The sequence below is a fragment of the Typopeltis vanoorti genome, chromosome 15, assembly GCF_054136105.1.
Source record: "Typopeltis vanoorti isolate ZY-2024b chromosome 15, IOZ_Tvanoo_1.0, whole genome shotgun sequence".
NCBI classification, from domain to species: domain Eukaryota; kingdom Metazoa; phylum Arthropoda; class Arachnida; order Uropygi; family Thelyphonidae; genus Typopeltis; species Typopeltis vanoorti.
This window is the reverse complement of record NC_143563.1, coordinates 15,398,991-15,414,693: the sequence shown is the minus strand read 5'-3', so window position 1 is coordinate 15,414,693 and position 15,703 is coordinate 15,398,991. Positions and strand designations below refer to the sequence as shown.

The following is a 15,703-nucleotide window of genomic DNA, read 5'->3' as shown; positions in this document are numbered from 1 at the left end:
AACCGCTTGGCTAACTAGGCCAGCAAATGTGAGACATCATTACTAGACTATATTGGGCATTAATAAATTGAACGCTTGCACTCCATATGTTCTTCTGTCATATGTTGTGTAAGATAGTTATCCTAAAAGCTCAAGGAATTCAAACATGTTCTTTACTGCTTCCATGTTATGTCATCCATTATTTCTTTCAGTTAATCCTCATTCCCTAGTCCTATCCACTTTGTACATTACTCCTTACTCGACTAATCCGCAGTGCCTGACTACTATATCTTGTAAGCTTTAAGTCTTTTTCATTTCATTCCTAGATATTTTGTCTCCTGTTTCTTTCAGTAAACCCTTCCAAATATTGCAGCAAAAATATAAAAGTTCTTCATGTGAATTATCTTTACTCATCTGCAATATTGCTAGTCATATCAGATCTTTCTGAGTGCTGCATGAAGGTCATTCTTTATAATTTTCCCCATCTATAATAGCATTATCTATAACTAGCTGAATATCTCTATTCTGAACATTTGCATTATGATTATGAAAAGCAGCTCAACACAGCTCATTTTTACTTATCATATTACTTTACATTTCTAAGACCTGGCTCTCTTGTCCAGTTTGAATATATTTGAATGCCACCAAGTTTTTCATTCTTGTTTACCTTAATTTAAATACTACTCCAATCTTTGATAATCTATCAGATGCCGAAAAAAATAAACTTTCAACATCTTTCTCTAAATCCAGAGTAATTTAATAAAAAGGTGGCACACTATTTGGCAACTCCTATAGGTAAAGATGACCTGCCATTACTTCTGCCTGGTATCTCCACCTCTGGGCCTGGCTCCCACTGAAGAGACCTCAATAAAGGTCGAAACTAGTCTGGGTAGTGGCCCTTCCCTTAATGCATAACATTATACATATCCGTAAGGAGATGTGTTTTGCATTATGGGAGATACTGAGATAGGAGTGATGTTAGCTTGCTCCACCTTTGCTACGAGTTGCCTGGTGTTGTACTACCTTAACTGAAGTATTTACAGTCCTGAAGATATTTTCAGGCGCAAACTTTGTTTGCTCACACTTGGATAAAGGATTAAACTAAATTTATTATACTATCAGATGCCATTTCAAAATCTAAAAATATCACATTGCATGCATCACTTCCTTATCCAGTACAGTGTAATTTCTATTAGTTAAGTTTCAGATATGTAAATATTAAGCATTATTTGGAATTAGCAGTGAAAAATTATATTCCTAAGATTAGAAGAATAAATAGAGTAAAATGGATGATGAATAAAGTCATTAAGCAAGAATTAAAGAAATAAAATCCAAAAATATCACATTTGGCTATGGAAGAAGTGTGTGTGTGTGTGTGTATATATATATATATATATATGTAAAGTAGTGAGCATGAATGAAAAATAAAAAAAGAAAGCTAGGAAACTGACAGGAATAAAAATTATACATTAAGGCATATTTCAGAATGAGGTTTTCATTCCCATTAGTAAGGATGCATGGACCCAATGGGATATTACAAAAAGCATAATCTGATATGTTTTAATATTGAACTGGCAACCGTTATCCTTTACTCAGAATGGACAATGTGCATCATCAAATTCCTGACATGTACATGATATTATGATAGTCATTATCAGTGGTTCTAACAGAAACTTAAGCACAACCTTCCAGGTATCCTTGGATTTCGTAATAACTATAATTTGAGTATAAGGTAATTAGCCCTGCCCAAAGTATTCTTTTCTGTAAATTGCATTTTTGCTGGTCAGTTTGCCTGGTGCAGGATGAAAAACTTGAATTTCTGGGAGGAAACCCTTGCCACCTGTGTATGAGACCAGCAAACTCACCTCCAGTTTGAAAAGCCCTAATAAAAGTTCTTTGCATCCTAGATGGGGGTTCAAACGCATGCCTTTCCAACCTTTTATATAGTACTACATGAATAAGTTACCTCGTTAGTAACTTCCCATCAACAGTTTTCCTCCAAATTACTCTGTAATCTGCCAGACTCTAGTATTATCTGTTTTTATATTTCTGTATTCTAAGATACTTATTACTGTATCATTTCACCTAAATCTGTTCTAGATGGATTGATACAATAAGAAGTACCTTAGCCATTTTTGCTGGTCAGTTTGCCTGGTGCAGGATGAAAAACTTGAATTTCTGGGAGGAAACCCTTGCCACCTGTGTATGAGACCAGCAAACTCACCTCCAGTTTGAAAAGCCCTAATAAAAGTTCTTTGCATCCTAGATGGGGGTTCAAACGCATGCCTTTCCAACCTTTTATATAGTACTACATGAATAAGTTACCTCGTTAGTAACTTCCCATCAACAGTTTTCCTCCAAATTACTCTGTAATCTGCCAGACTCCAGTATTATCTGTTTTTATATTTCTGTATTCTAAGATACTTATTACTGTATCATTTCACCTAAATCTGTTCTAGATGGATTGATACAATAAGAAGTACCTTAGCCAGTAATTAAGTAAAAAGTGCTTTAGCCAAAACATATGTTACCATCTTGTGTAGGCTTCTGTGGAGAAAGAGCATGTTAGTAATATTATTTCCAGTATTATATCACACACAAGGATGTCAAATAGAAACTGTTTTAATTTGACTAGTTTTGTGAAAAACTTTGTTTCATTTCATCAGGAAATAGTAAATAAATGAAAAAAAAAATAGAAGGAAAGTACTAACAGTTAACATTTCTATTGAAAAATATTTAAAAATGTTTAAACAATGGAAAGCATGCATTCACTGCTATGCTGACTGCTGGTTCATGGATTGCTTAACAGCAGATGCAAGTGTGTTATGATGGATTAAGGAAGACCAGACTTGATGTAAAATCATCCCTTGTTTTTCGTTACACTGTAGAGGATGCTTCATCATTTCAGCTGATTCTTTGAAAGGTCTTGAGTAAAAGTGGTAATCAGTGTGGAGCATTTCAGTTTGTTGCCATTCTACTAGATATTTTGTATCTGTATGTGCTGCCAGTCCTAATTTGTGTTTTCTTTCATTCTCAACATCCTTGAAGTGTTTTGATCAGCATATCTCATCAGATCTTTTGTCTTGTATAGTGTAGACCACAGCTACAACTGATCTCGTAGACACCTGGTTTTTTTAAATGGCAGATGTCGAGGTTTCAGATAATTTAGAGATTTTGTTGATTGGGTAGAAAGCATCTTTTAAGGGGGGATTTTTTTTTGGCAAAACAATCTTGCTATTTTATCTGTGATCGATTGTGTATATATGGGAGAATCACTGCTCCTTTTTTTTTTTTGATTTATTTGTTCTTCTGTTTGTTTTGGAGGTTGAGATAGAATTTTTTTTTTTTTTTTTTTACTAATATTCTATAAAAACAAGTGAAATGAGATTTATGAGAAGAACTGCAAAATACACATTATTAGATCAAAAAAGGAATGAAGGCATTTTAAAAGAACTAAAAACAAAATCAATAGAAGAAAAACTAAACAATTATAAACAAAAATGGATAGAACATGTAAACCGAATGGCGAACACTGTGGAGAAAGATATCCTAAAACAAATATTAAAATATAAGCCAATTGGAAAGAGAAGGCAGCTAGACCTCAAAAAAGGATATTGGTAAATTACAGGTATAGACCAATATGGTCTATACCTGTAATTTACATAATGATGATGACTAATATTCTGTTGTGGCCATTTTTAGGAAGGACAGAATTAAGATGCTGTAGCTCTTGGTTTCTTTTATCTATGTTGATGGAAATTCTCTAGTCTCTATTGCATAAGGAATGGATGTCCAATTTTTGTGCTGGTGGTGATGTAAACTAAGCTTCTCACATATTAGTCTTGAGTGTGTGAGACTACTTCTCAGTCTACAGAAAACCAACTAACAGGATATTATCTACATGCAACTTCTCATCACCACCTAGCACAAAAAAATGGGCATTATTCCTTATGCGATAGAGCCTACAATATTTCCATGGCATTTTTTCCAAGGCATATTTTTTCAAAAATGTTTCCAAGGCATATTGTAGTCAGTTTTGATTTTCTTAGTTTTAGAGGTTATGAACATAAGTTGTCTGTAGAAATACTATACTTTCCTTGATACTGAATTATATCAAGAAGTTAGAGAGCAAGAAAATAATCAGATAAGTGCCCAAGCAAAGGTTGGTCGATTGGTAGAGCCTCTGCTACTAATGGCTCACGTAAAAAGTTAAGCAAGTTTGAGCACGGTTAGTAGTTGAAAGGAGATCAATTGTCCGATGCTGTTGGCACACTCTCTCTTTGGACTCCTGGAGGTGTCAAATAATAATAATAATATTAAGTTATTTCTAACCTAATATTTCTAATTCTGTATGATGTCAACAGCAATATTCAGTTATGAAAAGTAATCTCAAATCTCTGCTGAAATTATATGATCTTCTGGAATTAATTGTAGTTTCTAGAGAAATCTGGGGATAAGCTTTAAAAAGAGGTTGGCTCATTAACTGGATATAACCGATGGTTATCAGTTATATCCATAAATGGGTAGTTAAATACATCTGGTTGCTATGGAAAGAGCAGCTGTGTTATATAAACTTTGGGTGCGAGCAATACATGCTATAATATGAGAATAGTTTTATTATTATTAATGTTACCTCCAGGGAGTCCAAAGACTCATCGAGAGAGGGCATCTACTATACAACTCTGCGTCCACCACTCACAATCCACCAACTGACCATAACTACACTAATGCCATCTACCACCAACCACCACCACTAGTATTTCCACAGACAATTGCAAACATCCATGCCCACAGCCTCTTGACTGGAGAGCAGACACGCTAACCACTTGGCCAGCCAGGCTGGTAGTTCATATTATCTTTTCTTTTCTTGATAGTTCATATTATCTTTTCTGTCATTATTCCTTTTTCTTGTGGAATTCTCGTGGAAAGGCTTAGACGTTGGTTATACATTTTCATTATATTATTTAAGGAAATTACAACGTACTAGGATATACATTAAAATAAACTTTTCTGTCATTATAATTACAGAATATTTATAAAAACTATAAATATTGGAATTCAGTGCTATTGGAATTCAGTGCATTTTTTATGTTTACACATATTGCTAATTTACTTTATTCTGAATTTTTTTGTATTATAGTGAGGTAGTAAAAGCAGTAACCAAGACAAAAGATCTTTATCAACGCTGGTGTGAATTAAGAGATCTAAATATTGTTAGCAAGGAAGAATTGGAATGGACAACTAATGAATTACGCAATAGTCTTCGCAGTATTGAATGGGATCTAGAGGACTTGGAAGAAACTGTCAGTATCCTTTACTGAAAATGTTAAATTTAATGTAGTACTTTAGGATTTAGTTGAAAAAACAAAGAAATTAGGAGCCAGTACCCCTCCCCCCCCACACACAGATATATTTAAATATTTGGAATATCAGTATTTTTGACTTTATTTGAAATGCTTTTTTTTTTTTTTTATGTGAAAATGTCATTTATCTCAGGTATACACGTTACGGATGCTTGTCTCAACTTATATAACAGTTACATTCTGCAACTTTTACTTAAATTGGATTTAACCCACTGCACCTGTTATATCCTATTACTTATGTGTTTTTATTATGTGTATACAGTAGTACATGAGCAGGTTTTAAAGGTTATTTCTTTTTATTCACAGAATGCATACATAAATTGGAATTCAATATGTAATTATTAATGTGAAGTAATATAATAAATTAAAAAATTATAATAAAATTTAAAAAAAATTTAGTTTGGCTGTTTGATGTACGTTGTGAAATTATCAAGAGATGATTGATGGCTTCATTTTCTTTTCATAAATGTTTCTTAGGCTAAGTGTAATCTGTTTCTCTTTGAATTTTTAAGAACCATGAGGCAAGGATCCATCCTCTTCAGTCATACTCCTCCTGCTGAAATCTCATGGAATGTGATTGACATCTTTTCTTCACAAAACATCTTGGTTTCTCTTCTGATTCTGAAGTCTTGGCAACTTTTGCTGCTTCTAATTCAATGATTTCTTCATTTGATAAATTTATTCCCATGGGAGTCAATAAATTTTTTGGTATAATGTTTTTCAACTTCTAATTTTAGTAATTCAGCAAGTTTTAATATGTTTTCGGTCAAGCTTTTAAAATTTTTGTCACTACTGAACCTATGCACAAAATGCAGATATATTTTGTAATGTTTTATGTAGCCTGGTAAATATTATAGATTTTCAAAAATCTCGGACTGTTAAATTAGGATCTCTGTCCATTAAAGATGCCAAGAAATTATATTCTCTGTTTCATCCTTTATCCAAGTGTAAGCAAACAAAATTTTCACATGAAGTCACTTCAATTGACTGGATTACTTGTATATAGAGGCTAATGACTTCACATCAATTGCCTTAGTATCCCATAATGCAATGCACATATCCTTATGGACATGGATATTGATATGCATTATGGGAACGGTATAACCAATTCCATAGCTGCCAGTACCTGTGCAAAAGCCTTATGTAAATACTTAAGCTTTGAAGTTGGCAATCGCTCCTGGTCCTTGGACTTAGCAAAGTGAAGTAATGTTTGGTGAAAGGAAGAGTACTTTTAGGTTTGCATGAAAGTCATCCAAGTATGTAGGATGACAGGAGTATTATCAATGCTTTTGGGAATTGGTGTTGCATATCAAACCAAGTTATCCTTAAAATTTGTTGAGGCATCTCTTATTTTCATTTGACTTATATCATTTACACGTGCAAAATATTACAAAGCATTAACGCTGCTTTAGATATAAATAGAAGAGATAGAATGAAATTTGGTGTTTAGGTTATATCCTAAAATGTGCTCACTCAAACTCAGTTTTGTTTATAATTAGACCATAAAATTTATTGAGAAATTGATTTGAAATTATAGTAATCATGAACTGGTTGGAGTGAATTTAATGAAATTTCTTTTAGGATATTGACAAAAATTTATTATCGTTGGACTTTGCAGAGTGAAGTTTTTATTTCAAAAGCAGCGATCTTATCTCAGATATTATTATTATGAATGATATTACTGTACTTTTTTTTTTAATATCCCAAACTGTGGGAATTGTTTAACATCTGCTTTATATCCCTACAGAATAAATTTGCATCAAAAACCCAAGGCACATTAATGCTGCATGTTGAGAAGGAACCAGTTGATCGTTTTTGAGGTTGTAGTCCTCACAAAAGCTGTTTCATAGGATTACAGTAGTTGAAATGAAAGAATAGGGTGAAAGGCCCTAAACCAGATGGAAAAACTGATTTAGTGGATTGGTAGATGCATGTTGACCATATGCTGCTGTTTATATTTTTATAATGGGAGTGAAGGAATGATGATTATCAATTCACTGGAACAGTACCTGTGATAGCACATGTATAAAAGGCATAGGATAGCAACAGATAATCTCTTAGAATGGAATAAATCTGCAAGAAAGATCATCCATTAACTAAACTATCATCTTCTGGACAACACCATCAAAAAATTTTAGGCAGGTTTTGATGCAAATCAAAAATCTCTCCAAAATTGTAGACAGTTATAGGGTTATATAAAGCACATGAGATTGAAAGTAACTGAGAAATGGGCATTCCATACAAAAGGAAACTGTAAGAGGTTATGATCTCAGTTATCAAGAGGAAAGCAGATTTCTATAGTATGCTTAAGAATGAGAACTAGTTAACAAAAGAAATAAGCATGTTGGTACAGTGGTAAGTGCTTACTGTTATTCTGATATGTAAATGGACAATTTGTGTTAAGTTAGTAAATTATGTGTTGGGTCATTGTTTATGACAAATTATTTAGAATATCTTCTAGTTTGTTTAGTAGTATTGAGAAATAAGTTGGAGTTACCTACTTCAAAGTCATAAAAGAAGATGGCTGCACAGTTTGGATAGTTAGACTGCAGAAAATGAAGTCTTAGAAATAAATTAGTGAGCTTCAGAATTTTTCCAACTCACTATTGGAAAGTTTAAACCAAGAAGTTCCAGGTTTGGTTTCTATAAAGCAGGGATTATTTAACCCTTAGCTCATCCATTGCACTAATGTACTACATGTATACTGCTGAGATGTACATTTGAAAAAATAAAAGAAATAATTAACCTGATTTATGCTGTGGTAGGATAAACTATCTTATCACAGCATTAATTAGGTGTTTATTAAGCCAATTTACTTTGGCATGACAGGTGATTGATCATAACTGATTAAGGGGAATATGGGATAATAGTTATTTTGTTAACACTTTTATCATTTGTTTTTTTATACAGAATACTATTATAATATTTCTGTTTTATTTCCTTAACTAAACACTTCAGGTATTGTAGAAAAAAATCCCAAAAAATTTAAGATAGACGACATTGAAATCAGCAATCGTAAGACATTCATTGAAAGGACAAAGGAAGAAGTTCAGGTAATATTTGTATCAAAATATGATAATAATAAAAATTCTTCATTTCTCTACCTATATAGAAATTTTCTCTATTCTAGGAATTAAGCACACCTGCCAGTAAAGAACGATTTTACTGGTAGATTAAACTGAAGGATGAAACCTTCACATAGCTTGGTTCAGATTTTGAACATTTACCTAAGTGAGGTTGACTGAATTTTTGCTGCTATGTGTTATAATTAACACTTGATAGTGACAATGTTTTGTAGCCAGAAGACTAGGTTTTAAATACCAAAACCTCTTACAAGGACCTACTTGCTATTCCTCACTCACTGTTGGAAAGTTTGGACCATGAAGTCTTTAGAGGTGTTTTCATGCAGCAATTCCAAATTTCACTGGCATTATAATATATTGCAAATGTTTTGATTTATCTCTGTTCGTTCATGCATGAGCTTATATGACATAATCTAAAATGTGATCATTTTATCAGCACATAAATTGCTTACATTTCTTGTAATAATTTGCAGTTAACCCAAACACTTGTTTGTTAATATTCTTTATCCATTTAGAAAAATGTTTGGAGAAAGTGTCAGTGAAAGGTTGGAAGTGCAAAATCAAAGAAACTAGAGGTGTTAGGAGGTTGCAGTGAAGTGTGGGGTCCATCCATGCATGTGACAAATGAGATATGTATACAAATACCAGAAGCACATCAGAAATATAGGGGAGTTTTGGGTCAGCTTGACTTAGCCAAAAATATTCAGTATTGGTGGACCTTAGTTGACAGAAGATGCTTAAGGGATAGGCAAGATCAACAGCACAAAATATATATTGCTGGTTCTGCTGTAGGCTTGGGGGTGGGTAATGCAGATACCATGCATTGACACAATGAGTGCATGCTAAACAATTATTATGGGGGGGGGCATAGGTTGAGGGCAGGGAAAGTGTCCATGGCAAAATGGAAATGGAATTTATATAGTTATTATTAAGTAATTATCTGTAACAGCATGTGATGGAGGGGACCCAGGGTTTGAGAGTGCTGGATCTGGTAATAGATCATATATATCCATAACCAAAGAAGCCTCTTTGTTTAATCAAAACCAAGCTGTTTAATCTAAGTCTCAGTTTTGTAGGGTTATAAGAAAGTGGAAAGAGGGCAAGATAATTCCGTTAAGTAAAGGAAGCTCCAAGACAGAAGTTTGCAAATTACTGACCATTTAATATCTCAGGAGTTATTATTATGGGTATCTCCATGGAGTCAGACTCATCATAGACTCATCACAGAAGACCCAGTTATTATCAGGAGTTATTATTATGGGTATCTCCATGGAGTCAGACTCATCATAGACTCATCACAGAAGACCCAGACTATCATTCATTCTACTCATTCACCACCCTCCAAGCAAAACTAGTTCTCACACCCTTGTTAACCACACTTTTCTTTAATTTCCAGGGATGACCTCTTGTTCTTCCATTACTGTCACACAGCTGAAATATTTCCCCTGTATCAATCTTATAAAAACCTTTTAGTAATTTAAATGTTTCTATCATATCTCCTCTTCTCTGCCTATCAACCAACCTCTGCAACCCACAAGCTCTCAATCTGTCAATGTGGGGAGCATTTTTTACATCACTCACCAACTTAGCCACTCTCCTCTGAACCCTCTCCACAATCTCATCTCCAAGGAATCCAGGTGACCAGACTTGAGTACAGTAATCCAAATGTGGAAATATCAGTGCCTTATAAAGGGGAATAATAACCACTTTATCTCTGGATGTTAGTGTGTTCTTCAATAACCAAGTAATCCTATGTGCAACCTTGGACACCTTAGCAATGTGTCCTCTGAACTTCATCTCCTTATCCACCAACACCCCCAAGTCCCTAGCCTCATTAATCTCTTGGAGTACCGTTCCATCAGTGTGGTATACATCTGGTAATCTTTTAATCCCAAAATGCATAACTTTACACTTTTTCACATTGAACTGACATCTATTACCTTTTGTCCATTTTGCCAGCTTATTTAAATCATCCTGCAAACTCTCAACATCAGCTTGATTTTTTATTGTGCTACCCAACTTTGCATCATCAGCAAACAATTGAATATCTCCCTTCAAGCCATTTCCTATATCATTTATGTACAAAATAAACAATAACGGCCCAAACACAGAGCCCTGTGGCACACCACTGGTCACCTTCCTCATCCTGGACTGTGCTCCATTCACTACTTTCTGGTATCTCTCCATGAGCCATTCTCTTATCCATATCACCAGTTTAGTATCCATCCCCATCTGCTCTAATTTGTGCAACAGTATTCCATGGGGTATCCTGTCAAAAGCCTTAGCAAACTCCAGAAATATCACTGTGTAGCCATTTCCCTTGTCCAACAAATGTCATTCTATTATAAAACGTTAATAAATTGTTAAGGAAGGATCGACCTTTAACAAAACCATGTTGGCCCCTATAGAGTATCATGTTCTGATCCATCCATTCTTGAATTCTGTCCTTAACCAACTTTTCCAATACTTTACCGCCACTCCCGAGATGGTGATTGGTCTATAATTAACAACCGCAGTCTTAGAGCCGCCTTTATGCGAATGAACTACTTTGCCTTCCTACCACTGCCTAGGGACCATACCAGAGTTCAAACTTAGTTAAATAACCAGGTAAGAGGTGTTGACAAATTCCTTTGTACATTCACGCAACACCCGAGCTGATATTCCATCTAAACCTACAACAGTGTTTGCATTTAAATTCTGCAATATACTAAGTACCTCTGATTTGTTAACTTCAATTCTCACATTAGTTATTGCTACAGGTACAGAGATATCCTCACTTGGGTGATAGACTTTTGAAAAGTGATCACTCAGTAACTCTACTATTACATCTGAATTGGTCACCTCAATACCATCAGCACCCACTAAGGTTATCCTTCCAAAGTCATTCTTCCTTTTACTTGCCGCATTGCGCAAGAACTCTTTGGGATTACCCTTGATCTCTTTGGCTAAGGTCTTCTCATAATCTGATTTAGCTTTTCTTACTATGCTGGTACCCTTCCTAGTTTGAGCGTTGTATTGCTCATGGGTGTACTGATTGCCTTTCTCCTTGTAAATTCTCCATAACATTTTCTTTTTTTGCAGATCAAGACTGATACTACTACTACTCATCCGTCTAATGCCTATATTGTTTGTCTTCCTGACCAGGGAATACATTCTGATATTGCCTTCCTCAGATATTGCCTTTCTCTATCCATGCACTGCTAACATCTTTCCTCTGCAGTATGTTCTGCCATAGGACGGCTGTAAGCTCACTCTGAAGCTTGTTATGATTACCTAACCTGTAGTTCTGTATATATCCCTTCTTAAGAGAGAAATCCACAAATTTTGCAACCTCTCAAGTCAATACTGCACGATCGCTCTCACCAATTGGAGGTAACGAGGACACTTCAGAGGACACATAATTAAAATCCCAAATAATAATCACTAATCCTGTAACCCTGCACTCATTGCACTAATTTCCTGATGCATGAATTCAATATCATAGCAGCCTATAGCAGCAACAAACTGTATATTTGGTTGTGTTGGTCACTATTTCACAACAGACCACCTCAAATGAACTATCATTCCCAGATCTATCCTCTTGATATACTACTTTCTTTGGCTGCAACTCATCAGCTATCATCAACAGTACTCCTCCCCCGTTCTATCTTCTCTATCCTCCCTGAAAATACTGTACCTATCACATTCAATTCCAGTAACCACATCCTCTGCTGATAGCCAAGTTTCTGATCCCTACAACTTTTGGTGAGATTGCACTGACTAATGCCAAAAATTCTTCTATCTTATTTGAATGCTTCTTGCATTAGTTAGTATACAAAAATTGCTGATTCCTTTAGTTCTTGTACCAGCTTTAGAACTGATATATATATATTCTACTAATTTCAGTAGTCCCATGGCGATTTTTATCCACTCTATTCTTCAAATTATTCCGCAAAAAAGGATCAATATACAGGGTGTTCGGGATAAATTTGACATATTTATAATTAATTATATTTTTCCGTAAGTTACATGTATTAACACACACTTCTCTTCATTTAAAAGTTTGGACCCTTCTTCATTCACATACAAGATGTCAGAAAGGATGGATAGCTGGAACCCACCTGAATCATGGAAGAGAATAACTTGTATCATGATGATTCGTGCCCGCCATCAAAATAAGGATATTACGACTGCTGCCCAATGCTCCCTGAATACAGTAAAAACAATCAGGCATGAACTAGAGACTTGCAATGGTGACTACGAGGATGTAGCAAGAAGAAAGATCCCTAGCAGACGATCTGATTGCGTTCGTACAGCAGAATTCCTCGCAAATCTGCAGGAACAGGTGTTGAAGAACCCTGGCATTGGAATTCGGGCTTTGTTCGTGGAGTTGCTAACTGTAGTCAAGCCCTGGATATCAAGGGTAGGCAATGGTAGGCCGTATGTATGGCAGCAGGATTCGGCCCCTTGCCTCTGGGAAAAGTCAAAAATGGTTGTCTGAAAATTTCTATGACTTCACCAGTCCAAATGTTTGGCCTCCAAACTCCCCAGACCTTAACCCCATGGATTATTTTGATGGGGCGCAGTTGAAAAAGACACCAATCGCACTTCCAGTAATACAAAAGCCCAGTTAATGGATAAAATTAAAACAGTTTTTGCGGCCCTTCCCAGGGAGACTGTAGCATCAGCTTGTTCGAGGTTCCGAAGCAGAATTGAAGCTGTGATCGATGCTAATGGTGGTTATTTTGAGTAAATCTTGTTGATAGTATTGTAATTAACTCTGCCTGTAATGTTTTTTTGTCAATTCATTAAATTTAATAGATACAAAGAAGATTTTCTTTTTCCTTACGAAACTGTCAAATTTATCCCGAACACCCTGTATATACATTCACTACATAAGTTTCTCCCTCTTACACTCAACCTTTTCAATTTTAGTTTCCCTTCCCAATTACTGCAACTTCTTCAAACACTTATGACCTTCCATATTCAGATGCAGCTCATCTCTTGCATACAGCTGTCTTTTGCCTTCAAACACACTCCAGACATCAACAAATTCCAGACCACTTTTTTTTTTTTTTTTTGCACATTCTTGCAATCATATCATTTATTATCATTGCTCATCTACTTAACTCATAATTGTCAAAAAGAGGCAGCGCACACACTATCCTCCCTTTGATACTTTTCTTCTTCACGATATCTAACAATGTTCTTAAATCTTTTACCCACCATAACTATCATCTTTTCTGCAACATGCCCTCTCTTTATTGCTAAAGTCACCCCCTCTATTGTTCTGCCAGACAAGTACTCCTCAGGCATACCGCTTTCCATACCCTTAATCACCATATATTATACCACTCATAACTTCATTCAAACCCAAAGAAGCGTCACTCACGGCCTCATTTTCTACACTATTCAGCATGACTCTCCCAGTTTCATTACTTTCACTCAACACTCTTTTACTCACTCCCTCACTTTCACAACATCTCATTTCTTCTAGACCTCTTGTGCTTTCATTCTGTTGATTCCCAATCACTTCGATACTATTCATTACTTCATCATTCACCAAAGACTCTCCCTTACTTAAACCTGTTCTAGTTACTTCAGTTAAAGTAATCTCCATAGTCCTAATTTCTCTATTGAACACATTTAACTCAGTCTTAATATCCTGAGCCTCCTTACTGAGCACTTCCAATTCCTCTTGCAGGAGATGAAGGTCTCTTTTGATTTTCACGAACTCCTGCCGAAGCTCTTCTGCTATGGTCCCGTCATTTGCTTCCATTCCTAATCGCTCTAGTCTATCTAGACACTTTTCACATACGTTAACTTTTTCATTGTTCTCATTTAGCCACACAATTCACAGATCTTTTACATTTTTCAGTTCATACAGATAGCAATTTCCGCAACAAATCCACTGCGAAAAATCCAAGGCAGAGCTAGACTTTTGTACAGAAGCCCTCCGTGCTGCTGATGTAGGTTTCTTTATGGACGCCATCTTTAGATGCTGAAGTAGTGCAACAAACAAGTATCGAAAACACAATATAAACAACAAAGTTTCAATAATAACACCACTGAAAGACACTTTATCCAACTGAAGCACAACTGCAGCACAATTTGAGACAAAAAACTCGCTATACTTTAATTTATTATTATTATTATTATTATTGTTATTGTTCCGGGCAACTCCAAGGAGTCGACAGACTCATCGAGGGAGGCCCTAACATCATGTCAAGAACAACTATTCGACATTCACACAGTATCTATCATACCTTGCCTTGAACTCATTCACAGTCGTAGCACCCACAACAGACTCTGGAAGCTTATTCCACTCATTCATTACTCTCCAAGTAAAAAACCTAGCTCTAACACCCTTGTCAACCATGCTCTTGCCCAGCTTCCATTCACAGCCCCTAGTCCTCCCACCACCAGTCATATTTTCCAAAATATCTTCTGGATCAATCTTATAGAAACCTTTCAGTAATTTGAATGTCTCAATCATATCATCCCTCCTTTGCCTATCGACCAATTTCTGCAACCCACAAATCTTCAACCTATTCTCGTAAGGTTCATTCCACAGACCTGCTATCATCTTGGTCACTCGTCTCTGGATCCTCTCCACTTCCTCCCCCATCACAAAGAAACCCTGGTGCTCATAACTGGGCACAGTAGTCCAGATGGGGTCTTATCAAGGCTCGATACAGAGGAACAACAACTTGTTTGTCTCTACATGTTAAAGTATTTTTCAGAAGCCAAGTGATTTGGTGAGCTGTTTTAGTCACTTTTGCAATGTGCCCCCTAAACTTCAATTCCCTATCCACCAACACTCCCAAATCCCTGGCCTCATCAATCTCCTGGAGTACGGTTCCACCAATGTGATATACTGCTGCTATTCTTTTCACCCCAAAGTGCATAACCTTATACTTTGGCACATTAAATTGACATCCATTTTTCCTAGCCCAGTCCTCCAAACTATCCAAATCATCCTGTAAAATTTTGACATCCTGTGCACTCATAATTGCTCTACCCAACTTTGCATCATCAGCAAACAAGTGAACACTTCCTCTCAAATCCTTTCCTATATCATTGATGAACAAATTGAAAAGTGGTCCAAGAACAGAGCCCTGTGGCACTCCACTAGTCACAAGCCGTCTTTTAGACTCCACTCCTGAATAAACCACTCTCTGGTATCTCTCCTTCAACCACCCTCCTATCCATCTCACCAACCCTATATCTATCCCCATCTGCTCCAGTTTACTGATTAGGGTTCTATGTGGTATCCTATCAAAAGCCTTGGTAAGGTCC

The 15,703-nt window shown here is 35.8% G+C and overlaps 1 protein-coding gene across 1 annotated transcript in view; it reads left to right on the top strand.

Moving 5' to 3' along the window:
• LOC150098409 (syntaxin-6-like) overlaps nucleotides 1-15,703 on the top strand; it is a 93,169-nt gene that overhangs the window by 6,361 nt on the left and 71,105 nt on the right. The window contains exons 2-3 of the mRNA XM_090405041.1: nucleotides 5,120-5,286; nucleotides 8,301-8,395. Of these exons, the coding sequence (XP_090261167.1) occupies nucleotides 5,120-5,286; nucleotides 8,301-8,395 (262 nt within the window). The remainder of the gene's footprint in view (nucleotides 1-5,119; nucleotides 5,287-8,300; nucleotides 8,396-15,703) is intronic.